The sequence below is a fragment of the Antechinus flavipes genome, chromosome 4 (assembly GCF_016432865.1).
Source record: "Antechinus flavipes isolate AdamAnt ecotype Samford, QLD, Australia chromosome 4, AdamAnt_v2, whole genome shotgun sequence".
Classification (NCBI taxonomy): domain Eukaryota; kingdom Metazoa; phylum Chordata; class Mammalia; order Dasyuromorphia; family Dasyuridae; genus Antechinus; species Antechinus flavipes.
The window spans coordinates 65,419,001-65,446,717 of NC_067401.1; the positions used below are offsets into that span (position 1 = coordinate 65,419,001).

General features: G+C 35.0%; 1 protein-coding gene across 2 annotated transcripts; it reads right to left on the reverse strand.

The window, feature by feature from the left end:
* Positions 1-545: 545 nt before the first annotated feature.
* VCAM1 (vascular cell adhesion molecule 1) lies at positions 546-23,500 on the reverse strand. Of its 2 annotated transcripts, XM_051993235.1 has the most exons (9): positions 22,881-23,500; positions 22,068-22,343; positions 19,060-19,392; positions 17,085-17,348; positions 13,495-13,770; positions 9,517-9,843; positions 8,095-8,355; positions 4,909-5,175; positions 546-1,837 (listed from the first exon to the last, which is right to left on the reverse strand). In XM_051993235.1, the coding sequence occupies exons 1-9, from the start codon at positions 22,942-22,944 to the stop codon at positions 1,686-1,688; spliced, it is 2,220 nt and encodes a 739-aa protein (XP_051849195.1). In that variant the 5' UTR covers positions 22,945-23,500; the 3' UTR covers positions 546-1,685. The 2 variants fall into 2 exon arrangements, with proteins under 2 accessions (XP_051849195.1, XP_051849197.1); XM_051993237.1 differs by lacking the exon at positions 4,909-5,175.
* Between the last annotated feature and the right edge of the window lie 4,217 nt (positions 23,501-27,717).

The following is a 27,717-nucleotide window of genomic DNA, read 5'->3' on the forward strand; positions in this document are numbered from 1 at the left end:
CAAAATTCCCATTTAATGTCATACCAACCCATAATATATTAAAACTGTAATGAGGAAAGTCATGATGTGGAAGGAAGGGATAACTATAATGTGGCTACTAAGATGACAAATATAATTTAAACTGTATTAAGATAAACTTTGTGACCAAAGAGAAAGAGGAAACAGTCTCATTATATTTTGCCCTGGTCAGACTACATGTAGAAGACTGTGCCCGCTTCTAGACACAAATTTTTAACAAAATGGACTTTCTATGCATCAGAGTACCCTTTGGAAAAGGGAATAGGCACACATCTGCAAAAGATTTTTCTGCAACAAAATATAGAGCATAAGCCTTTTTTCTTTATGACCAGTCACTAGTGAAGGTCTTCTTTACCAAATTGTGTATATCTTAAAAATAACTGAAACTTATTCATCTTTAGCCATTTTTTCTTCTTAACTTATGAATCCAACTTCCTTTTGCCTTATGAATTTTATCTTTAAACTCATTCTCTAAAGACATAACATCTACATGAATTATTTGTAGGAAAGAATAACACATTTACCACTTTTAGAATTTATCTTTTTACTGTACAAAGAAACTTTACAGAATGAAGCCAAATGAAGATAACAGAAAAAGTCTTCGGAACTTGACAGAAAGGTCACACTCAATAAATTTTTTCCATAATTACACCAGTACCGCATAGAGTAAATAGGCCAGTTCACCACCATAGTGAATTGAACACTAACTATGGCACATTTAATATCATTGGTCTTTTGGTGGCAGTTTTCTCTCTAGTTTGTAAAGGACTGGAAATACATTTTTTTTACTAGCAACTCTTGAAACCACAGAAGAGAAATGCTACCATTGGCCACTTTTATGATAGTTATTTGTACCTGAAATAAAACTTACAACCCTCTTAATGTACTCACTATTAGGTTCTTTTTTTGAGGAGTGGAGTCCAGACTTGTGATTTCATCAGTTTGAGGAACATCTGGGCTGCAAATATCTCCACAAATTCAGTCCAGTCATTCATGTGGAGCTTATAGTCTTAGAAAATTCCCCAGGGCATGGAGAGGTAAAGTAATGTGCCCATGGTCACAAAACCAGCATTATCAGTCAGATATATCAGCATATATCCAAGTCAAGAAGTTTTGACTTAAGTGCCAGCTCTTGATCCATGATACCATGTCTGAAACCTTGCCATCTTTACAAAAGATGAATTGTTTTCAGGAGATTTTATTAAGATTGCATCTTGCTAATACAAAATAAAATGTATCAAAAATTTCTAAAAAATAGAATATCTGTCAAACTATCAAGAGACACTGGTATAAATTATTCCTTAAAATATATTCAAATTTATAATCTTCTTAGGAAGAGATTTTGATAGATGGTGATGTTATTCTAATTTTCAGTTGAACAGGAATATTTATTTTACATATGTACAGAAAATGCTACTCTATATACATAGCAAAGAACCACTCCAATAATTATACTTCAATAGACCAGTGAAAAACTACTTCACAGGTATCAATTTTCCCTTTGGCTTCCTGCCTGTGAGAAGAAATAGAAAAGACAGATGTTCTCTTCATGTGTTCACCACGTGCAGGAGGGAGATTCTGAAGTCACAGCATGTTGTTTTCCTGACAGAATGATGAGTAGTAATCAAGAGTTGCCTGATAAATAATGTCTATGGTTGAACAGACAGCTACACTTTTGATTTCAGGGCATCTACCAGGCTGTAAGAACCTTTGTGATTGGCTTTTCTCGCAAAATAGATGACCATTCCAGTAGCTGGGATTATCAAGGAAGATAAGCAGTATAGTGCAAGAAGTTGAGGAGAAAAATATTTAGGGATTCCTGAAAAAGAAAGAAAATAAATTTACATTGGTTGTAAAAGTGATAGTATCAAAAATAATAATTTTTAAAAAAACTTTAGACATGGTAGTATAGGGATGCCATTTACTGTAAAAGCATGGATAGTTTCCCACTATGGAATAAAGGGAAAAGTTCTTAACCTCTTTTTGTATATCATAGATTCCTTTGAGTACTTTTTTTTTTTAGTAGAGTGTTATGGACCCTTCTCTGAATAATTTCTTTTTTAAAAATTCATAATTGAAGGAAATGCTAAGTTTCAGGGTATTGATTAAAATAAAGACACAATTTTTTTCTCACCCAGTTTGTGGACAAACTGAATATCTTTTCATAGACCCCAAGTAAAGAACTCTGATCTAGACCATTTTGCCCTGAATCTCACACTTTCCACAATTCACCAAACAATTAATATGAATGCAGCATTATAGACTGAAGGATTCAGAGTACTGAATGAAATTTCTGCTTGGTTTTAGCAGCATCTATTTGTGTAACATTGGTGACTGTTAGGACAAGGACAATATAAGTATGCTTTCATGAACTTAGGAGATTCCATTGTATGATGGGATTGATGGTGGAATCTTCTTAGAACACAAATGGAGGGAGTGAGATGGGAACACAGAGTATGTCTTCTGTATTTGTTTTTATTTTTGAGACCACATATTTACTGAAGCACTAGGACTCAATCATCATGAACTGAGAAATATAATCAGAAATGCAGAAAGTCAGTCCACACAGCTCAGCAGAGCTCTATAAAAGCAGTGTTTTGGAGTTATGCCTTCTCTCTGAGACATATACAATATTTCAGTATTTATACTGTCTCTTTTAGAAGTAAACTGGTTTTCTTTTGCCATCACCTACATGTTGCCTTTATGTTACTTTATATTTTGTCTTCTATTTTAAGTTACTCTAGCACAAGATGCAAATAAATATGGTGTGGAAAATGATATAGAGGGCTAGATTTAGGGTTAAGTTTCTAACTCATAATTATTTTGTGGTCCTGAGCAAATCACATAAACTTTCTGTGTTACCTAGGCACCCCTCTAAAACAATTAATTTGCCAATGAATGATTGATCTGCCTCTGAAGATGGGTTTTCCATATGAAAAATTCTATTCAATGAAGAAATCTTATTGTCATAGAATTAAAACTAGAAAGGAAGTGAGTGATCTTTTAGTATAATACAAAGTATTATACTAATATACCCTATAATACAGTATAATAATAGATACAGAGGTATCTAGATGGTGCAGAAGACAGTTCACAAAATCTGCAGTAAAGAATATTTGAGTTCAAATTTACCCCCAGATACTTATTAGCTTTGTGACTCAGGAAAAGTAATTTAATCCCTGTCTGCCTCACCTATAAAATGGAAATATTAATAGTGCCTGTCTCTCAGGATTGTTGCAAGGATAAAAGGAGTTAGTCTTTGTAAAGTGCTTTGCAAACATTAAAGTACTAGTTCTTATTACAGCCCTATCATTTTACTGATGAGTAAACTGAGACCCAGAATGGTAAAATGATTTGTTCAAGGTAGTGGCAGAGTGGATAGAACACTTTTCAAATTCTGTCTTAGATACTATAATTCTGGATAAGACACTTAATCTTTGCCTGCCTCAGTTTACTCATATATAAAATAAGGGAGCAATACTTAAGGCCTCAAAGATCTTCTCTAACTCTAACTTTATAATTCTTTATTAAAATTATCCAGGTAATATTGTGATTTAAATTCAGCTTCCTCTCCTTTGACTTCAAATCCATTATTGTAGTTATTGGCTGTTTTTAATATTCCAGATTAATTTGCTTTTAAATACACACTATCTCTAGCCAACTTTTTGTAATTAATCACTTGGTCTCTCATATAATCTTAAAGATCAACTGATGATAGATAAGCTAATATTATAAAAATATCTAAAGACATCTATGGTCCATTTGAACCTATTTACTTTTTATCCTTAAATTAGTCAAGGGGCTCCTCAACACATAGGATTTATCTTCCTTGTGTGAATTCAAATTCTTTTAAGATTAAATTCTTCACAAATGGGGTAAACCATCAAAAGGAAAGCTATATACATACTAACCAGTAGCCACACCAGCAAAGTGAACTGAGTTAATTATTCAAGTAAGTGAAGCAAAAATCTCATGCTGTATCACACTGTAAAACTGTCTTGATTCTCCATTTGTCTTTTTGCTAGTCTAGATCAAATACCGATATCACACCTTTCACTATGATTTGTTACCAATGTTGACAGCATGAAAGGTAAGAACTTTCTTCTTCCACTAAGCTTTTTTGGAATTTGCCAAATATCATTCTTTTTAAAATCTCTTTTTAAAAATTCCTTTTTCTTTTTGTAATTTTTAGTTCCAAATTTTCTCCTTCCCTCCAATCTTTTCCCCACCCACTGAGAAGACAAGCAACATGATACTCATCAGACATGGGAAGTTAATCATTATTTTTTTATCCTCTTTTCATTTTCCTCTCAAGGACACGGACCCATATCCCATAACTATATTCTAAATGAGCAATTACGTCTAGCACCAGAATGACTGTATAATGTCACGGTCTATCAATTTGGCAAGCAAAAGAAAGTTTGAAAGCTTATGAATATCCATTTTCTAATATGTCCAATCCTCTGTCATAGACCATATAGCCAATTAAATTAAGCTGGCAAACATGCAAGTTATTTACATGATTCAAGCAATATAAGAGACACAAATGACTTTGCCTAAGCTATTTGCATCATCCAAATTCAACTATTTTAAGCCAAATTAAGTTTGGGGCCTGAATTACTCAGCTAATCAAGAATACCTCATTTAAGAATGACAAACCTAATAAGTATTTTAATTGGATAAAGCAATTAGAAAAGAAGACAACATAAGAAAGAAAGATAACCTAAAAGTAGTAAGTACTAGGTCTCGTCTTTAAGTGAGAAATATTAACTATAGAAAGCAAAAGAAAAATTGTAAGTCTCGATTTACTGGAGACTCTATGGAGTTAAAATGGCCAGGGCATTGAGGAAAAAAGAAAACATAGTAAGGAATCAAGGAATATCCTCCTACCCATAACTGAGATCTCAATCTGTCCAGAATCATTTCCGACTTCATTGGAAACATTGATTATATACACCCCTGTGTCATCAGGAGTGACATGATATAAGGTAAATGTTCCATTCTTTGAACACATAGTCACTTCATTGTCCACATCAATTTTTTTGAGGACAATCACTGCAGGAGGATGACTAACAGTTTTACATGTAATGGTGACATTTTCCCCTTCAAGAACAGTTCTAGATGGATGGATGGATATTGTTGTGTTTCGAGGAGGTACTGTGAAGACAGAAAACATGAAGTAAGGTTGGCTACAAGTCCATAGAAATTGTCAAGTTTATATTAGATTTTTTTCTCTCTTTTCTGAGCCTAAATTTAATTTTGTTTCATTAGAAAAAATAGGTTGATAATCATAATTTCCAAATACTAGAGACAGCTACTACTACCAAAGTTTCATCATGACTGACATTTATTTTTAATTAATTTTTCTTAGAGGTAGAAACAGTCTTAGAAGTCATTTTGTCTGACCAGTCATTTTAGTACAGTAAGCCAAAACCATGGGGAATTTAATAACTTGTTCATATCCAAATAAGTAGTAAAGTCAGGATTTGAATGTAGAATATATATATATTTACATAGTAGTATATATCTAGTACATACATACATGTGTACGTATGTATGTATACATAACATGGTTAGAGTAGGAGATTACAGGTATAAAATGTTGCAGGCATTTTCAGATGCAGTAACTATAATGCTGTTGCTCAGTCATTTCTGTCCTGTCTGATTCTTTGTAATCCTATTTGAGGTTATAGAAAATAAAAATAATTTTGAGAGACCAAGTTTTTAAGTAAATTAGAATCAATTTTATCAATCACATCCAGTCAATGATTGACAAAAAAGACTCATTATCCTCTCAGTGGTCAAAGAGGTGTGACCATTTCTTGAGGTTTACATGCCTTTGGATGAGAGGTGTTCCATGAGATAGCAAACAACTCTGATTGGCTAACAATTAATGAGAGATGGATTTTACAAAGAGAAGTGAAATTATTCCAATGAAGGGATGAGACTGACATCATGTCACTCTTGGATGGAGAGACTATTCACATATCCATACTAACCCAACCTTGTGCTTCTAGACAAAGGACCTATCCTTACCCAAGCTTCACTTAGTAGAATTCACCTTAGACCCTAGATTTCTTGTAAGAGTGGCTGAAGTTGGGTAGAAGAGAAAGTCAGTTTAATCTTCAGAGAATGAGTTTTTTAAATGAGGACAACAGAAAAAAGGGAAACTATCTCCCCAAGCCATTTCTCTCAGGATTTTGCTGGCAGTGACACTAGAGTGATTTGCCATTTCCTTCTCAATTCATTTTACAGATAAAGAAATTGAAGTAAACAGGATTAAGTGACTTGCTCAGGGTCATACAGCTAGTAAGTGTCTGAGGCCATATTTGAATTAGAAAGATGAATCTTCCTGACTCCAGGCCTAATACTCTATTCACTATACCACCTGGCTGCTCCTGACTGTTGATTTGGAGTATTTTTTTTTCCTTTTTTACAAGAGAACTGAGGGGGAAAAGAGTAATTTAGAAATGTTTGTAATTTTAAAAAAACTTTTTTAATTATTTTAAAAAGAAATGAGATTATATTTAGACCATGCTTTATAGTTAATTGTGTGCTTTATTCACAACTAATCTGTAAAATAGCATTTTTTTTAAAATAAAAGCTAGCATTTACCAATCACTTTAAGATTTGCAAAGCATTTAATGAATATTATGTCCTTTGATACTCCAGACACAGCTCTGAGAGGTAGGTTACTCTCCCCATTTTACAGATGAGAAAACTAAGGCAAAAACAGTTTAAGATTATTTGCCCAGGGTCACAAGGATTGGATTTGAACTCATTTTTCTGACTCTCAAGGTCAGAGCTCTATCCACTCTACCAATTAGTTATCCCTCCAAGGGGGAAAAAAAACATTTTTATCCCCGTGTTGCTTATGAGGAAACTCAGAGAATTATAATGACTCATACAAGGGTAAGATTTTTAGGCAAAAAGGAAAGGCAATTTTTGGCCAAGCTGCAAGAGTAAATAGAAGCACTGTTTATTATAAATCCTAATTAGGGCTCTGAAAGCAGATTACAATGCAGTGAACTATATTTCTTCTAATTCTTCCTTCGAGTGACCTGCTCTATAGAAAGTTACATGAGATTCCTCTTTAAGTAAATTTAAAATACCATTCGCTTCATGAAATGGGATTTTGTATCACCCCACATGCTGAAGAGAGATTGACTTAATAATTCATTTGCTCTTTTTTGATGCCAGTAGGAGAGAAAACTGACAGAGACAGAGGAAACAAGGCTAGTCTTAAAGTCAAGAATAGTCAAATCCTATTTGCTATGTGATCAAATACAAATCATTTAAACTTTCTGAACCTCAGTTTCCCCATCTGTCAAATGAAGGAGTTGAAATAAACAATCCTTTAAGTTCTAAATCTAGGATTCTATGTAAGAAAAATCCACAACCCCAGCTTACAGGAAAAACAATGCTCAAACATGAAAAGGTTAATGAGTGCTCTTTCTGTGTAGTCTGCTTATTTTTCAGACACATGTTGTCTCTTTCCTTCCCATCAGAATAATGTTGAACAATATCAACAGACCAAGATGGGACCAAGATCTTTGAAGGAACATGTTGACAGTCTGGGATATTCTTTCTATAGTTTATGAATTCTCTCCATAATAGATCACAATAATTATAATGAAAGCAATAACTCTGGAAAAAGTTACTATGTATTCAGAGAAAGGTATTGTCTTCTGGAAGCAAGGAAGACAGGTCTTTTGGATCAAAACTCTCTCCTCTTACTTTTCCAGTTGACAGCTCCACTAGTCCCGGTCAAATACTTGGCCAGTGCAAGACCCTTGGAGACCAAGTATGCATTCAATACAAGTCTTTAGAGTGGAAAAATAAATGGATAGCAATCCCCTATTCACTAATGATTTATTCCAACTCTCTGGCAAGCCTCCATATGATATAACAGATGTGCTTTATTATTCTGGGAAATCTTATGAAGTAACCAAAAAGAAACAGAATTGCGCTTCCATTCTAACCCCTCCTTCTACACACATTCATTTCTAACAGAAAACATCTTTTTGAAAAATCTGGAAATGTTTTTTTTAAAAAACCAACAGTTGAAGAACTAACCTTTAACATCAAGTGTCAGGCTCTTAACTTCTGAGCCACCCTCATTTTTAGATTCACATTCATACACTCCAGCATCCTCTAACTGGGCGGCATGTATGACATAAGTGTCAGACTCAAGTTCTTTATCTTCCATCTCTGTTTTCTTCCTCAGGATGATTTGAGACTTTGGAACATCCCCAGATGTGCAGGAAATAGTAACTGAGTCTCCTTCTTTGACACTGTCTGAAGGGAAAGCTGTAAGACGTGTGTCTTTGGGAGGAACTGCAAAGAGAATACAACGAGCAAGTATGAGAGAGCAGTTAATTCAATATAAGTTTAATAAAGTGCACAAAAGAATTAGTAGCAGCCAAGATACTAATTTTCACTGTTTGTTTAAATAGTTAGAGGCAAGGCAAGTAATGATGCAGACATTTGTTATACCTGGTAATCTGAGATATTTTTATTACAGTGGGATTTGTTTCATCTTCATCTAGATTCTGGTTTCTTTGAGGAAAATGTCCACATCTTTCTTAATTAGGTTTTGTATCTTATAGCAGCTAGCAAAGTTCTGAATATATTTTAGATTTTTCAACAAATATTTCTCGAATTTAATGTATCATTATATTTGTTTTGCACCAGTTCCTAAATTCAGTGGGCCCTCATAAATTCCAGGAATGAGCCCGAACCTGCCAAAATCCCCTCTTTGGGGCTAATTTAAAGTTCAAAGGATTACACAGCTGACCTTGTTGGAGAAATATAGGTGAAAGTTCAGAATCATAGAAAACCCTTTAATTTATGAATGATGAAGCTGAAATCTGGAGAAGTTAATGACTTAACAAAAGTCTATAAATATAGCAGGGATGACCAGAATATAATGCCACAGGATCAGCCAGGGCATCTTCCTCTTATTCTGAGAGAGGATGAGGTTACTTCCCATGGGATTTGGGATTTGGGACTAGGAATATGAGATCTGACAGCTGCATGGAGCTTGAGTAGAACTGGGGATGAGTCTGGGAGCACAGTCTCACCAGAAAAGTGTTAAGTACTAGAATTAGGATTTGAACTTGAGCCTGGAGAGTCCAAACAACTTACTCTTTCCCATATTTATATGTTGGACAGCTTCACCTAATTGCCCATGGTCATAAAAATAGAAAGCTGATGTACAAACCAGTCAGTAACTCTTCCTTGTTTTCTGATATCTTATCTGGTGGTTTACATGAGGAAATTCCCTCTACCAATGCTGGTTGGCATCTTCTCTACAATATATGGTTTCAGAGAATTTCCTAGAGCATTATTTTTCCAATGGCAAGACTTAAAATCAGGTCATTCTAACTTCAGCTCCCTCTCCACTGGCTCCCCTTGCCACATGTCAAATATTATTATCTGTCCAATGTCACCAGGTAATATTTAGTAGGGCTGTGGCCCTGTCTGAAATGGACTTACTGTTCACTTGAAGTATCTGTATAGTTCTCCTTTCTTTGGGCTCAAACTCCATTTCATCAATAGGTAACTTGGCTTCACAAGTGAGGGATTTTCCCATGTCTTCCATGGTTGGCGTAAAGGTTATCTTCAAACTCTTGGTCTCCAGGTTATTCTCTTCAACATTCTCATTAATATTATGCAATTCCACATGATGATGAGAGTCTTCCTTCCAGAATGCCATCTTCAGTCGCTCTGAGGGATATACCTCTGGGACCTTGCACGTGACAGTAACAGGGCTTCCAACGACAACAGGGCCACTCATCTCAATCTCTGGATTTCTGGGGAAAGCTTCAAATAACAAAATAAACCCAGGTTTGAGTGACATTTTTGTTGGTTTATATAGGAGAATTTCAGAGAATAACCAAGCTAATGTTTCTAAGCAAGAATAGCCTTTAAATGTCGATTTTGTTCCCTATTGACATGACAATTACATTACCATACATTGTAATTATAAAATTATAATCAATATATTATAATTACAAATACATATACAAGAATATGAATCTTAATTATCTAGTCTTAGGATATAATCTTATTATGATAAAACCCTATTTTAGAATGGATAGTGCCTTGGTTAATATATTTTAAAACACCTATTATTAATATTGGTTAAAGCAAATATTGTGTTTCACTATTTAGATTTTGTTACCCCTTGTTTCTTTTAAAAGAATTTTACTCTGCTCTTATAATAAAGTGACAGATGATACAGACTTTTGGACAGTCCAGCAGGGAAGGCAGGGACAAATCCTATCTTGCATCTTATTGGATAGACCATGTCTCTACTGTTTGAGGACCAGCCTGATTAACGTCAGAAAAGCTGTTCAATGAACAGTGATTAGTAAGTCAGGAAAAGCCATGAGAGGGAGAGTTTGTGAAGATGGATTCATCAACTTCTTAAAATATTTCTATTAGTATTTCCACTCCAATTAACACATCTTAATGAAATTTTATGTAGACCTTTCAGACAAGGAAGTTATTACTAGATTAGATTTTTCAATTTGAGTGATTCATTGGTTAAAGAGAGAGAGATGAGGAGACTCAAGACAAAGGGGGAGAGAGGGAGAGAGAAGTGGGGGAAGTTGAGTCTCAGAATCACTATGATTTTTGTTCCAATTCCATTTCTGACACATACTAACTGTATGATCCAAGGTTAATCATCTAAACTCTCCTAGCCCCAAGCTACATTAATATCCCATAGGTTCTTAGACATTTGTTACTATCCTTATACGATTTACCCTTATAAGAACTGTCACTGATTTTAGTTGGTGAACAGTCAACAAGCATTTATCAAGCACTACTATGGTGAACTGTTCAAAAATATTATCTCATTCAATCTTCTCAACAAGCCCAGGAGGTAGGTACAATTATTATTCCCATTTTATCATTGAGGAAATTGATACAAGCAGTAGTTAAGTGACTTGCTTAAGGCCACAAAGCTTGCAAACATCTGAGGATGATTTGTACTCAGGTCTCATTGACTCCATAATTCAGCTCTCTATGCACTGCACCATCTATCACCTCTCAAAGATACAAAGAAAAGCCAAAACAGTACCTTCCCTCAAAAATCTCATTTCTAATGAGAGAAGAAATATACATGTTAAAAACTAAGTGCATACAAGATATATACTGAAAAGATGCAGTTTCCTATGCAGATAAAAATCATATCCAGACCAAAAAAGAAGACAAAAATATCGGAACAATATTTGGATAGATTCTACATTAAGTCAATTATAAAAGCAAAAGTGAGGAGCTTATTATCATTGTCCCAGAACAAAACTCAGTCTATTTTGCACTAACCAGAATGAAGCTAAAATGAGTTCTTTCCAGCTATTTTCTTACTGAAATAAAGACTTCTTTTCCTGGTTCTCATTTATGGTTAGGAATGTGCCGACATCAGCAAATCCTTGGCTCTACGATGATGATACAATATAACTTAACCCTCTTTTGAGAAGTTCAAATTCTTTCCAGACATAATCCACTTCCCTCCTGAATACAGCCTTAAGGAGGTAAGAAATGATTGGTCAGTAGTTCTGATGGAAAGTCCCTGCAATATGTACTTTTGTGTCCTGCTCAATGAAAAATGACAGGACAGTCATGTCAAGAAAATCATAAGGTAGGTAATTGTACCCATTATTTCCCACCATCGTTTTGAGCCAAGGTATTGAAACAAAGCCTATTCTACATTTCACTTTGCAGCTGGCTGGGTTTGGGTTCCTAAACAGTTTACTTGATACTATTCTTTAGCAAGGAAATGAGATGGTCTATCAGAAAGGTAAAGAATTTCAAGGAAGATCTCAATCTCACTGCTGAAGTGAATTCATCACAGGACACCTATGCTAGTCCAGTCTTGTCTGCAGCAACACAGAAGACTCCCTGCCTCAAGCCAAAAGCTCTGTATCTGTCTACTTTCAACTGTCTTTTAGCTCTACATCTTGGTTGTATTTCTCAGCCCAAACCCCTCCTCTTTTGTCCAGGTCCTGCTGTTCACAGACAGCCACAGGTATTATTGAGGTAGTAGTTCTTGTCCTTTTGAGTTGATAAGCACTGATTCAAGATTCATTGGCAGTGTGGTCTGACGGAGCTTCTCCCAAGGTCAGCCAACAAGCTAAGTAAATGGAAAGGGATCTGAAAGCTATAACTGTTCAAACCAATATTATTGATGGAACTAGGAGAGTGCCAAAGTATAGGCTATCGACTATGGACACCCATTCTATGAGCCAAGCTGTAGTCTAACCCTAGGACAAGCCAGGAGACTATGTAAGGGTTTTTCTGCTTGCTTTTTGGGTACAAATCAACTGAATTGCCTGGAGCAAAAATTCCTCAGTATGGCAGTAAACAGTAATTTTTACCACATGCTTGAATACAAAGTTTCATCAGGCACATATGGTTTCCTCATTAAGGAATCATGTGCCCTGTTTATTTCCTTTTCCAAACACTTCTGTCTCATTGCATAGTTATGGAGTCAGATTTATTTTTTTTCAACCAATCCCACTGAAAATGAAAAATTCTCAATTTTGGAACATCCCTTTTAAATAATGATCACTAATATTTTACACAGTGCCTTGAGATTTGTCAAGACACTGTGCTAAGCTCTTTATAAATATTATTTCATTAGATTCTCTCAACAGTGCTAAGAGGTAGATATTATTATCACCATTTTTACTTGAGGAAACTGAGGCAAACAGTGGTTAAGTGACTTGCTCAGGGCTACACAATTAACCAACATCTGAAGATGGATTTGAACTCAGATCTTATTGACTTCATACTCTTTTCTCTATGCCCTCTTTCTCTAAGAGATACAAAGAAAAGACAAAATAGTCTCCTCTCAAAAAGTTCATTTTCTCATCATCATCAATCATATTAATGTATTATGGCATTATTTCATTTGATTTCCTCAACAACTCTATGAGGCAAGCAATATAGGCATTATCCCCATTTTGCAGATGAAGAGACTGAAACTCAGGCTAATTAACTTGCCTAGAGTCACAGTCAACATTAAATATTATATGGGACTCAGAATAATAGATTTAGAGCTGGAAGGGATCTTTGAAATTATTTAGCCCAACTGCCTCATTTTGTAAAAGAAACTGTAGCCTAGAAAAATCATGTGGCTTTTCAATTTATCCCATACATATCTATATTTTACATAGTTGTTTGGATATTATCTTCTCCTTTGAGACAAAGAGATCCTTTAGAGAAGAGACTGTTCTTTGTGTTTCTTTATATTCCCAGTGCTTAGCAAAATTCTTATACATAGTAGGTGCTTAATAAATGTTCCTTGATGGACTTTTTCCAGATCATAAAAGCAGTAAGTAGCAGACCTAGGGTTTGAATTCATGCCTTTCTGACTCTGAGTCTGGTACTTTCTCGAAACACTATAGCATGTCAGCTAGATGACTTAGTGGAAGAATAGATCATGTACAAAGCTGGCTTACTTACAGTAAAGTTTCACTTGGACAGCTTTTTTGACTTTCTTGTCCCCACATGATGCTGTACACACATAAAAATTTTCATTGTCAAGGCCAATGGGATTCATGATCAAGGTAGATTGGTTTCCTTCACTGTGCACCTGCCCCAATAGGGGGCTATCTATTAAGGTTTTCCAGGAGAAAAGGGGGGCCTCACAACCCATTGTGGTGCAGGTCAATACAAGAGAATCTCCAATCTGAGCAGCAATCTTTGGTCCTGGAGAGATTTCCATTGTAAGAGGTATCTCTGAAAGAAGAGAAGGAAAGTGAGATATATAAACCTGTATCAGACTTGATAAGATTCTCTTGCTTTTCCATTCTACTCCATTTCATTCATTTTATCATATACCCTTTAACTTCTCACCAGAAAAGAAGAAATTGTTTTTTACAAAATTTACTTTCCAAAAAGGAAAGGATCCACTTTTTAAAAATAGCCCAATGTGACCCAAGTGCCCTCACTTGGACAATAGTGTTTAAGGGGATAGAAAACTAGTCAATGAGCAGAGACAAGAATTGTGTTTTTGTTTTGTTTTGTTTTTTTAATAGTGGGTTGGGGGTGGGGAAATGTCATCTTCACCAGGACCAAGATTTGATGCAAAGCAACATGATTAAAGCATTGTCCCTGGTTGCTGGGGCAACTAAACCTATCCTGATCCTATATGGAAATGAAATGAGATCTGTGAGAAGAATTTATGAGCTTAGCCATATTTGAAAAGACAACAAGAACTTATTTTACATCATAAAGGATGTTTTTGAGAGCCTCAGACCTAAGAATTCTAGCATTTGTTTCACATACATTAAAATTAAAACAAAAATCACATTGGAAGAAAATCAAAAGCTGAACTTTTGAGTCACAATCAATCTCTGTTAGTGCTCCTTTATGGACAAATGAATCTGCTTTACATTTAAATCTAGGATTGAAGGCTCAACCCCATAGCAGATCATGCCCAGTAACAAATTTCAGAAAGGAAGCACTTTGGCAATTAGCATCATTCCTGATGTGTAAACAGGCTTTCTTTAGATAGCAGGTGTTCTGGGAGGAAAGGAGTTCTAAATCAGTGCTTTCTGTTGCCTGTAAAGAAATTGAGAGTAATTTTGCTGCTCTGAAGGTATTGGATGAGATGCCACAAAAGATACCAAAAACCCATCATGTTTGAGAAACTGTTTCAGATGAAGAAGGAGAACTTCATTAAATAAGCTGTTCGAGTACTCTACACTTTCCAGGGTTCAATCTTGTAAAAAGAAAAGGCGATTTCAATATTCAAATTTTTCTGTAAGGGTGCACACTATAAATGCTTAACCGGGACATCCTAATATCTTACAAAAAAAGTTTATCTCACATAACCTCAATACACAAAGTTAATAACACATTTCCATAGTGCCTTAGGGTTTGTAACTTGCTTTCCACATACAGTCTGCAAGATAGGTAGTATCAATATTATTATTCACATTTGAAAAATAAGGAAACTAAGGCTTAGTGGATAAATGATTTGTCCAAGATAAATCTAATAAATATCAGAAGTGGAAACTGAGCCAGTCTCTTGAAATCAAGTCCAGTACTCCCTTCACCAGACCATTCTGTTTTCCAATAAAGTACTTTTAGATTATACCTTTAAAAGGAAAAGTCTTCAAGATAATGACTACAAATCAATTTTGAAATCCAATTATTAGATATTAGACACGTGGATCTAAAAAGGTAGATATTTTAAAAATGGATCCTGTTCTTTTCTTGTGAGCCTTTTTAGATTATTCAGTTAAGTAATGATATATTAATCCTGGTTCTCCCACTTCCTGCTTCTGTGACTTTGGCAAAACCATTATTAGTCTTAATTGCCTCATCTGTAAAATTGAGGGGGTTTGTCTAGACCAGGATTTCTTAACTTTTCTCACTCATGACCCCTTTTCACTGGAGAAATTTTTACATGACCTTGGGTATGTAGGTATGTGAAATAGATGTACAAATCAACGATTTATTATCAGTAAATAGTTATCAACTATTTACTGATAATAAATCATCTTTCATGACCCCCATTTCAATTATAAGAACCTACAAGGGGTTGTGAACCATAGTTTAAGAAGCTAGGGACTAGATGACTTCTAAGGTCTCTTTCAAGTTGAAACTTGTGATTATATGACCTTTTAAAAGTTAATTAATTATGGATTTATAGCATATTAATTTCAAAATATATCTTTACCACTGCCATATAAAGCAAGACTTTCCTTATAACAAAGGTTTAAAAATTTTCAAACATATATATAAACACAACTGTTCAGCAAAACCCAAACAAAACATTGACTATGTCTGATAATATATACAATCTTCCATGTCTACAGGTCACTGCCCCTCTATCTCCTCTTTGTGATAAAAGGACATTCATTTTCTCCTCTACCACAGAGTCAAAGGCGGTCATTATAATTACACAACTATAATATGTATATGTATATATACACATATATATATACATATATACACAATAGCTTTTTATTTTATTTTTCTTTCCATTTACTTTGCTGAAATCATTATGTATATTTTTCTTTGCTTACCACATTCTGTACCAATTTATATGTTTTCCCATGTTTTCTTGAATTTATTTGTATTTATTATTTTTATAGCACCGTATTATTCTATTATATTCATATACAACAATTTGTTTACTCATTCTTCAATCTTCATCTACTTTATTTACTTTTTTTGTAATAAGACAAAGCACAACAATAAATATTTTGTCAGTTGATGGGAGTTTTCTGTCTGACCATGTTGTGATATATGTCTAGCTGTGAGCTCTCTGGATTGACATTTTAGTCACCTTTTTAAAGCATAATTACAAATTGTTTTCCAAAATGGGGACCAGTTTATGATTCCACTGATTTTCTGTAGCCTTCCCAATATTGACTATTTCCATTTTTGCCAATTTTCTGAGTTTTTTTCTCTCTCTTATTATTAGTGATTTGTAGCAGTCTTTTCTATAGTTATTAAGAGTTACATTTCTTTTGATAACTGTTCATAGCCTTTGCCCACTTATCCATTAAAGAATAGCTCATACTATATATTTGTTTAATTTCCTGCAATAACTTGGATATAAAACCCTTTTCATTGTTAGCTAACATAAAGATTTTTTTCCCCACAATTGACATTTTCTTCTCTTCTTAATCCTAGAGTTGTAATAATATAGACTAAATCTCTGGATATACTTTTTTCAGACAACTGTTATGATAAGTAATAAATTACTAGCATGGGGTCTTCCGTTTTAGTCTCATTGCCTGAAGAAGTTGATACAGCTCTTAAAAGCCAGTAACTTCCTTCTTCTTCAATTTTGACATTGGACAGGTTTTATTAGAAAGCTAAGTTATTCCACCAGGCAATTTAGGCACAGCCTTTTTATTAGCTCAATACATGCAAGGGCTCTTTGGGAACTGATCTTTTGTAGCCTGAAATACAAAGGGGTGTATTCATTTAGCAGTGGTGTAAATCTTAGAATTAAAAAAAAACTTGTTTGTGTTCTATGATTGTTTAACCTTTATTAGCCAGTTGCATAATGGAAATTAACTCATTTGACTCACCTACAATTACTTCCACCTCTTTTCTACTTGTCCCAAACTGGTTCTTCGCTTCACACACATAAGTTCCAGAGTCTTCCTTCCTCACATCCACCAAGGTGAGAGTAGCATTCTCAGAAAGGGGCAATAAATCCTCTCCATCCTGTTTCTTACTCCAAAAGATCTGTGGGGGTGGCAGGCCCTCGCTGAAACAAGTCATTGTCACAGAATTTTTTTCTTGCACAGAATTGGAAGGAGTGATGAGGATGGTTGCATTGTAGGGTACAGCTGGAAAAGGTAAAGCCATTAGATTAGCTATCGTTGTCAATACAATGGGGATTAAAGGCAAATCCCTTTTCTAACATGTGGTGAGTTGAGAGTTTTAGAAACGTTCTTTTTAAAATATAAACTGTGTTTATGTACATATATTGATTGGTTTAACCCATTCAATAAGCCTAAAATAAGTGTTATTCAGTTGTTCAGTGTCATTTCTTATGTATCTTATTCTTCATGATCCTATTTTGTTTGTTTGTTTGTTTGTTTGTTTTGGAGAGATGCTAGAGTGATTTGCCACTTCCTTCTCTAGCTCATTTTACAGATGAGGAAACTGAGGCAAAAAAGATTAAGTGACTTGTCCACGGTCAGACAGCTAGTGAGTATGTGAAGTCAGATTTGAATTCAGGAAGATCAATCTTCCTGACTCCAGACGGAGAGTCACTACACCACCTAACCATCACAGAGTCAGGAAAATTAGGTTCTGATACTATATGCTATATATTCACTGACTTTATGAACAAATCAAATTTTCAAAATTTCAATTTCCTCATTTGTGAAATGGTGTTGATAATACTTGGGTTCTCTACACTAAAGAGTTGTGATAAAGAAAATGCTTTAGAAACCTTAAAGTTTTCCAGAAGTGTAAATTCTGATCCAATGTTACTAGCCTTCTTGCTGTTCCTTGAATAAAACACCATCTCCCAGACTTCAGAATTTTTTTTAGCTGTTTCCCACTCTTGGAATGCTCTCCCTCTGCAACCCCCGCTCCCAGCTGACCTAACTAAAATCTCAATTTCTACAAGAAATTTTTTCCTGGTTCCCCTTCTAATGTTAATATCATCCTTTTAAGATTTTATCTTATCTTATATTTTTATTATCTTATTTGTGCATAATTGTTTGTGTTATACTCTGGAGTCCCTGAGAGTAGGAACTATTTTTGGCTTTTTTTTTTTTTGTATCATCAACACTTAGCATAGTGCCTGATACACATTAGGTACCTAATAAATGTTTCTTATTTGATTTATTATCAGTATATATTGATTTTATTATAAGATTTTTGTCACAAGATGATATTTGTAAAAAAGTACTTTGTACAGTGCCTGTTATGTAGTAGGCTTATGTAAATACTTATTCCCATCCCGTTTGCTTTGTCCTGAAACAATGTTTTTAAAAGAGTTACATAACTATGAAGAAATCATATGGAACAATGAAAACGGAGCTTTTCCAGGAAGACTCCTGGACAACTTATGACCCATATCAGCTGTATGATTCTGTACAGGTTACCTAATTTCTCAGTTATCACAAGCAATTTTCTATGACTATACATTGCCAATCTGCTTTGATAAAAGAAATTCTAAGGAGTTTCCTAAATTAATAGAATCTTAGGTCTACTCCAAAAGAAAAAGACATCATCATCATCATCATCATCATCATCATTATTCCTACACCATTTTCCACATGAGAAGTGGTTTCCCTATTGTTTTCCCTAAAATTCCCTTCAAGCTCTTCCTTTTTCTTCATAATGGGGAACAGATTGTGAGCTGTTGAGAATTGCTACAACAATTCATCCAGACTAATGCACCCCTTCAAAAATTATTTGGCAAAAAGACTTCAATTACTAAACAAACTTGTCTTTGACTTTATAGACCCCAATTAAATATAGAGACAGAAGATCCCATAAAACCTATGGCCATGTCTGAAATTTATTTTGGAATGTACTTACTGTTCACCTGAAGTATCTGTGTAGTTCTCTTTTCTTTATACTCCAAGTCCATATCATGAAAAATTAACTTGGCTTCACAAGTGAGGGATTTTCCCATGTCTTCCATGGTTGGTGTAAAGGTCATCTTCAAACTCTTGGTCTCCAGATTATTCCCTTTATTATCCTCCATAGCATCATGTGATTCCACATCTGGAGTTTGTTCAGAGCCATTCTTCAAGAATGTTATCTCCATTTGTTCTGAGGGATATACTTTTGGGATCTTGCAGGTGACAGTGACAGGTATTCCAACGATAAGGGGGCCACTCATCTCAATCTCTGGATCTCTGAGGAAAGCTTCAAATACCAAAATAAACCTAAGTATGAATGAGTTTTTTTTCTGATTTTTACATAGGATGATTTAAATATGTCCATTTTTAATGTACGCCATAATAGCAAATCATTTCACTAAGATGACTCCTATTGATGCAAGTCCTCTCCCTTTTTATGTCTTAGTAAATAGTTTTATTAAGTGCTGTCCTAAAATGAAACAAAATAAAAACATCCTCATAGCTAATAATATTGTAGGCTCCTTGAGGGCAAAGATTTTTGTCTCTTTTTTGTATCTATACTGCTTAGCACCGTGCCTAAAACACAGTAGGAGCTTAAGACATTATCTATTGATTACGTGATGATTTCAAGCTTAGCTAGGCTGGTCCTTAGACAATAGATATGCAATCTATTGACAGACTAGGACTGGAAATTTTTTGGTACCTGACTAGAACTTATGCCTCATTGACATAAACTTTAAGCCCCCAGTACACCCCAGTACATCATTTTAGGACTCTAGAAAAGGAATTGTAGCATAAAATTAGTTAAAACATATCCCACATATCTTTATCCAGACCCTGTTTTTTTTTCCAATAATTATATTTTTCAGAAATTTTAAATAGATACTCCAATTATTTTTCTTAGAGTCTATCAAAGAGTCTAGTGATCGTTCAATCAATTAACAAGTCAAGTTAATCAGTGCTTCATTATGAAGCACCTTCTTTGTGTCAATTTCGGGGAATATTAAAAACAGCATAATAGACCCACTGTCAAGGAGTTTTCATTCCATAAAGTGGGACAGCATGTATACATAGTACAAAATACATACATATAAGCACAAGGTAATTCCATGAAAGTGAAGAATTGTCAAGAAAGGCTTCCTATGGGAGCTTTGAAGAGAGCTAGATACTTTTTGAGGTAAGTGTGAGAAGGGAATTTATTCCATTCAACTAGGAAACAAAATTTTAATAATAAATACATTAAAAATAAATTTAATAATAATAAATCTAATAAAAGGATATACTCACTGAATAAGGACATTGAGACATCTGCTATTAAATCACAACAATGAGCATGAGACTAGCAAAATCCCAGAGGAATGATAATGATGAACAACTATAACAATAATTGACATAAAGTGCTTTAAAGTTTGCAAAACCACCATGCATTTAATCTTCTACTTGAACCTCACAGCAATACTATGAAGCATGTGCAACTGGCATTAATATGCCCATTTTATAAATGGGAAAACTCAGGTCCTGGACAAGTGATTTATCTATGTTTACACAGTGAGATGGGATTTGAATTCATGACTTGCTAACTCTAAATACAGACTTCTAGCCACTATGCTGTAGTCTGTTTCTCACTAAGCAGAAAGATGCAAACATGATCTCTTCTCATGCAGGGTAGAGAAACTAAGTCAGGAAAATCATGCGGTCACTTTCATTCTAGTTCTTGTCATCACTGGGGAGTCGAAAGGAAGCACTATTGAAATGCTGTGTTTTTCATAGTAATTAGTTGTCCTGCATTTGGGCTCAATCTTTCACTTTCGCTTGAACTACACGTGACATATGAATATACTTAATTGAATCAAACCCCCCTTTCCCTCTCCGGATCTTAGTTTACTCATCTCTGAAATTAAGGATTGGACTATGAAAGGCCTATCCAGTTTCAACAATCTCAGGGATTTGCAAGGGAGAAGCAGTGTATATCATCTCCCAGGAGGCACCCATGCTAAGTTTTGACTTTGACCCAGGCTTACAAACTTTCCAAAAGCCTAATTTTTCATCTCTTATTGTTCTCTCCCCACATTGATATTTTCCCTGATTTTGCTCTTTATGAGCATCTCACCATTTTCTGGCCAGTTTTTATTTCCCACAGACAGACAAAGGGGGCCGAGCTTCAGGACTGAATAGATAAATGAGTCAAGGTGAGTTAGTTGATTAGCAAGTTGATAGCAAGAGAACTTTTCCAGATATAAGTGATTATCTTGAAAAACCTTTGTATTAATAGCAGAAACTGGAAGAGTATGGACAACCTCTAGATTAAGTTTTATACCCATTCATGGAAGCAGGGAAGAGAAGCGGGAGAAATTGTGAATTAAAGGAATGTAAATGGGAAGGTCCAGTTCTACTATTGCCGTAAATGAATTATCTGGTAAATGATTTTGATAAGAGATGAATGCAAGAAACCTTGGTTTAAGTCTTGTCTTTGACACATATTAATTATGTGACCATGGCCAAGCCAAGCCAACCTTCCAAATAACTCTCTAAATTACATCTCATAGTCAAAAGCTTCAGAGTAGAGACATTGACCTACAATGGTAGAAGGAGCTTTCATATTAATACAATCATAGTTCCAGTATCTATCTCAATATTCCCTGAATTAAAAGGGTGTACATTCTACTTTAGAGAAAAAAATATATATAAATATGTGAATTACTTAGAAGGTTGACTTGGCTTGGCCAAGTCTTGAAAAATTAGGATTTTGCAGAAAGACAAAGAAACTTCCTATCAATAGTTTCTTCTTTGGCTTAATAAAATAATTTAAAAGGAACACATGGTTAAACATTAAAAATACAAGTACTCTATTTATTCCCCCATTTCACATTTGGCTCCCTTTGGAATAGCCATACATTAATTTTCCCCCAACTAATTTCACTGAAAAAAATGTAATTCATTTTCAAAGAGTAATTAACTTACAATAGACCTTCACCTGGATTCCTCTTTCCACTTTCTTGTTTCCACATGAGGCTATGCATAGATAATAATTGTCATTTTCAAAACCAACAGGATCCATGATCAGGATGGACTTGGTCCCCTGATTTTGTACCTTTCCCCCAAGAGGTTTATCTATCTGGGCTCTCCAGGAGAAAAGAGGGGCCTCACAGCCAGTCACATTGCAGGTCAGCTTGGTGGAACCACCAATCTGAGCGGTGATACTGAAGCTTGGGCCAACCTCAATTGTCAGATCTTCGGCTGAAAAGAGAAAAGAAAATTTATTACCAACTTCTGATTTAGTATTTCTCTCATTTTTTATCCTTTCTAAAATCCTGAGCAAAATGTAATACATTAACCATTCTGCCCCATTAATTTGAACTTACTAGTTAGGTGTTCAAAAAAAACAATGAATAATGTTGTCAAGGAAGATTTTGCAATCATCTTCCTTAAAAAAAGATCAATGACTAAGGCTTAGACTTGGCCACTCTTTCTCTGGGCCTCTGATATATTGGCAACTTGGGAAACTAACAAAGAAGTACTAACGGCAAAACCCAAAACTATTCATTCTACATAGGAAATTCGATTCTACATCGGTTTATTTTCAAGGATCTCTCTATGCTGGACCACTGATGCACAGTTAAATTCAACAGCAGTTTGAAATCTAAGTTTGACAAAGTTTTCCTCTATCTTTAAAAAACAAGCACCATTTTTGACAGGATTGCTAAGAAGTCTGAAATCAACCCAGCAGCTCAGATGAATAAATGCAGAAGAAAGAAATAAAAAGGAGAAACTCACATGCAACAAATACCATCCAAAGGAAGTTCGTGGCCAGGAAAGTCCTGAGTTTTTGCCCTCGCATTTTGTATGTTGTGATAAAGGAAACAGCAAGTCCAAACTGCCGGCTCTCTGTGCTACCTGAAGAAACCCAGGGACTGTCTGCAGCTCCCAAAGTGAATGCAGCTGGGCAAGCAATAGAAGAAAGAATCTGCTCTTTATAAAGGGTCTTGCTGCAGAGGCGGAGGGAAATCCCTTAACGGGGAAACCCAGAGCACAGCCAAGAAAAGGAAAAAAAAAAAAAAAAAAAAGAGGCTGACCCAGAGCCAACTTCCTCAGTATTAACCCCTTGTACTGCTCTAGTGGCTAAATCACAGGCATCTGCACATTCCAAGCTTGCCTTCCTGTAGTAAACAGAGGTTTTAAGTTAAGGAACTGTTCTAAATTGGGGTATAACAGACCCCAAGATTATAATGTGCTGATCAGCAAAGAGATGTGGCAGTTCGCCACTACAGGCCAATCATATCCTTAGGCTAGTAATGAAAGGAGTTTTTTGTTTTGTTTTTCTTGTTTTTTAAAGAAAAAATCCCAAATTTTTCAATAGGGTGATTGACTTCTATATCATAGATAAGTAGATGGATGGATAGATAGATAGATAGATAGATAGATAGATAAGAAAGGAAGGAAAGAAGGAAGGAAAGAAGGAAGGAAAGAAGGAAGGAAGGAAGGAAGGAAGGAAGGAAGGAAGGAAGGAAGGAAGGAAGGAAGGAAGAAAGGAAGGAAGGAAGGAAGGAAGGAAGGAAGGAAAAGATGGATGCTTGGATGGATGGATGGAGGGATGGGTGGAGAGACAGATAGATGGATAGACGACAGCTTATATAGTATATGTTATCCCAATTCAATTTAGCAAGTATTTAAGCATCTGATATGTCTGGCACTTATGTGTAGATCCTGATGACACAAGGACAAAAATGAAACTAACCCTTTCCTCAAAGTAGAATACGTTTTTCTTTTCCACCTTTGTCCATATCATTCCCCTGTTATCTCTACTCTTTTCCTCTTTCAAGATCTAGTTCTCCTTAAAGAGAACTTCCTTAATGAAGTTTTCCTGAACTCTTCAGTCAGAAAAATTCTCTCCTTCTTAAGAACTCTCATAACCATCACTTATTGGCTTATATTTTATTTTATAGTATCTTTTTGTCTACTCTATCATAAGTCCTCTGAGGGCACAGACTATATCCTGCTGATCTGTATGTCTCTACTGTAACCAAACAGTACCTTTCCTAAAGTAGTCACTTACAGTGAATGAATGAAATGAATTTGGTCTTTCAGTGATGAACACTGAAGGGGAGGGTTATATGTGATTGAATTTTACCATCTGAACAGTGATAATTTGATAAGCATTGCTAATTAATAAATGTGCTTCGCCCTGAGTATGGATATGAAAAAAATGACATGGCTTTTGCCTTCAGAAAACTTACATTTACTTAAAAATAAAATTCTATGTATAAAGATTACAAGGGACTCTGATGTACATGAAAAAGTCCAGAGAAAATAAGATAGGAAGATTTGAGAAGGGAGAGAATACTTTTGGTAAAGAAATTGAGAGGAGGATCAGAGAAGACTTTATAGAAGATGAAACATTTGAATTCCACATTGAAAGAAAGAAAGGATTTTGACAGACAGAAATGCATTTTAGGCATAGGAAATGTAAGTATAGAAAGTATAGAAAGTGGAGATAGTTTGAGGATATTTTGAGTTCTGGTTCAACTGAAATATAGATAGGTCAAAGAAGAGTAATAATAAATAGAGCTAAAAAGATTGGTTCACTCTAGGATGTTGAGGGTTTTAATCCCGTAGTTCATCTCTCACAATACAGTAACTGGGAAATAGGTTTGAAAGCATTCTTCAAAATCATCAGAAAACATTCCTTAGTAAAGTTCTGCTTTGATGCATTGCATCTTACATTCTGGAAAACAATGCTAGTAAAACCCAGCATCTGTCAAGTCTTACCAATGATGAATGGCCCAGTTCTGAATGGTAACCCAAGAATCAGATAACCTAAATTCAGAAAATACAATTAACAGAAAATTAACCACTGTTGGTAATCACCAGTTTGACCATGGTGACTCATAAAACTATATAATAAGACAGAGAGGTTACTAACCTTGGGCTTATATACTTCTCAAGATACAAGAAGTTTGTTAAAGAATATTTGGTAAAAAAAAAAAAACAAAAACAAAAAAAAAAAAACAACTCTATTATCCTATTGAAATATTGCCAAAGTAGAAGTATGAGTGAAAAAAAAAAGTGACTTGGAAAGAAAACTCATTCAATTATAATTTCCACACGAGTAGAGACTATCTTCACTTTTTTTTTATATTCTCAGCGCTTAGCACAGTTCCTGATACTTTGTAGGCATTTAATAAAGGTTTGTTGATTGATTGGGGAAAAAAACCTTCACATTACTAAAAAATTTGTCATGTAGGAAATCAAATTTTCTTTGTGAAAAATTAATTGCATTCTATTTTTACATGTATCTGCATGGAAAATTCAATGATTTATTTCCTTTCATATTGCTAGAGGGTGTAGGAAGGACAACTGAAAGTTGAAGTGTTTGGGGGCTAAAAAAAAGATGGGAACCTTGAGTATGGAGGGGTTGTGGTCTGCATGAATTGAGAGATATCTCCATACTAATGAAATCTTTGATTTGAGAAAACATAACATTATAGACTAAAGGTAGATGGAAGGAGTATATCCCATATCAGTCTTCTTAAGTATCATTGAAAGAACTAGACAGTGTCACAAACCCTGAGATTAAACTTCATCAACAATACTTGCTTATTGATCATAGGCAAGTCATTTGACTTTTGCTTCCTTATTTATTAAATGAAGACAATAATATTTGTTCTACTTCATTTCTAGTGTGATTTTGAGGATAATACAAAAAAACTTTATGCCCTAAATAACACCAGAAATGTTTTATTCTTATTGCTCTTGTTGTTAACACAGCAGCACAACTACTCTCTTTAAAAAAGGAATATCATCTCTCTACCAGTTGTCTCCATGATATGCAAAGATCCAATTAATTCTTTTCTCTGACTTTTTTTCCAAATAAATTTAATGGGTTTGATATTGCAAAGAAATGGTCCCAAACCTGCACAATTCTGTCTGGTCTCATACCAAACCAAAAGATCCATACTCAAATCTCCAAACAGCGCTGAAATTCAATTATTCTATGAAAAATTGTTTCTTTGAAAATCCCAAGATCATAAGAAGAATTATATACATGACAAACTTTCACACAATTCACCTTGCAATTCAGGACAGCCAGGCATGTAACTTTCTCCTCTCTTCAGGAAATATGGATGCATTTCAGGAAATTGGTAGGAATTTAAAACTTTGGGGAATAAAAACTACAGGAAGGAAAGGCTATTTATTTGGCAAAGTCTGTTTCACCATAATCTAGCTGTGGTCTTTCTGACAGAATAAGGAAAAATATAACTTAGTACTCTGAGAGTCTTTGCATTCCTTCATTTGGGCAAACCCTCTAATGATGTAAATTGTCACACTTCTGTTTCTTAAGACATGGCTAGAACAACGAATACCCTAGTGGTCAATCATCTGTCAGTGAACCTTAGTATCCTTTGCTAGACCAATTCTCAGACTCCAATTATAGCTGAGCTCATATTCAAAATTATTCTAATTTGATACGACCCAGTGTCATGGTGTCATGATTTCAGAATGAGAAGGGACTAATGAGAGCTTTATTTGAACCCCCTTATTTTAGAGATGAGTAAACTGAGACCTGGAAATGTTAAGTGACTTTCTCAGAGTCGTATTAGTAATAAGAGCCTGGATTTGAATCCAAGTCTTCTGAGACCAAATTCAGTGCCCTTCTCTTTAGGTATAGTTACACAGAAGCCTCCAGGTCATATTGAGGAATAAAGTAAGACTGCAGTGAAGATAGCTGTATAATCATTACAGTCCTGTGATTTCATGGTATAGTCAACTCCCAGTAGGAAAACTTCTTTCAGTGACAGACATCAGCAACTAATTTATAACTTATATTAGAGAACTACTGAGGACATAATAGATCAAGTGATTTGCAAAAAAAAAAAAAAGTCCCAGAGCTAATAATAGTCAGATATAGAATATGAATGGACCTAAATTCTCTTGACTCCAAGGCAAGCTGTCTAGCTTAATACTTTCTTGTGTCGTTCCAATATGCTTGTGATGGAAAGAGCTATCAGCATCCAGAGAGAGAACTGAATGTGGATCTAAGCAGAGCATTTTCATGTTTTTTTGATATTGCTGTTGCTTTTCTTGTTTTTTTTTTCTTTCTCATATCTTATTTTTCCCTTTGGATCTGATTTTTCTTGCACAGATGATGAATATGGAAATATGTTTAGAAGAATTACACATGCTTAACCGATATTGGATGGCTTGCTGTCTAGAGGAAAGAAAGAGGGAGAAAGATTTGGAACACAAGGTTCTGGAAAGGCAAATATTGAAAACTATCTTTACCTGTATTTGGGAAAATGGAGGACGAAGAGGAGGAGGAAGGAGGAAGAAAAGGAGGAGGAGGAAGAGGAGGAGGAGGAGGAAGAAAAGGAGGGGGAAGAAAAAGAGAAAGAGGAGGAAGAGGAGGAGGAGAAGGAGGAGGAGGAGGAGGAGGAGGAGGAGAAGGAAGTGGAGGAGGAGGAGGAGGAGGAGGAGGAGAAGGAGGAGGAGGGGATATAATGTCAAGTACATTACTGAATCATGGCATGGAAATATTATAGAAAGTGGATTGCTAAGTGTGAGAACACTTGTTACACAATTTAGAATTTAATCATATATGCTATCATTTGGGATT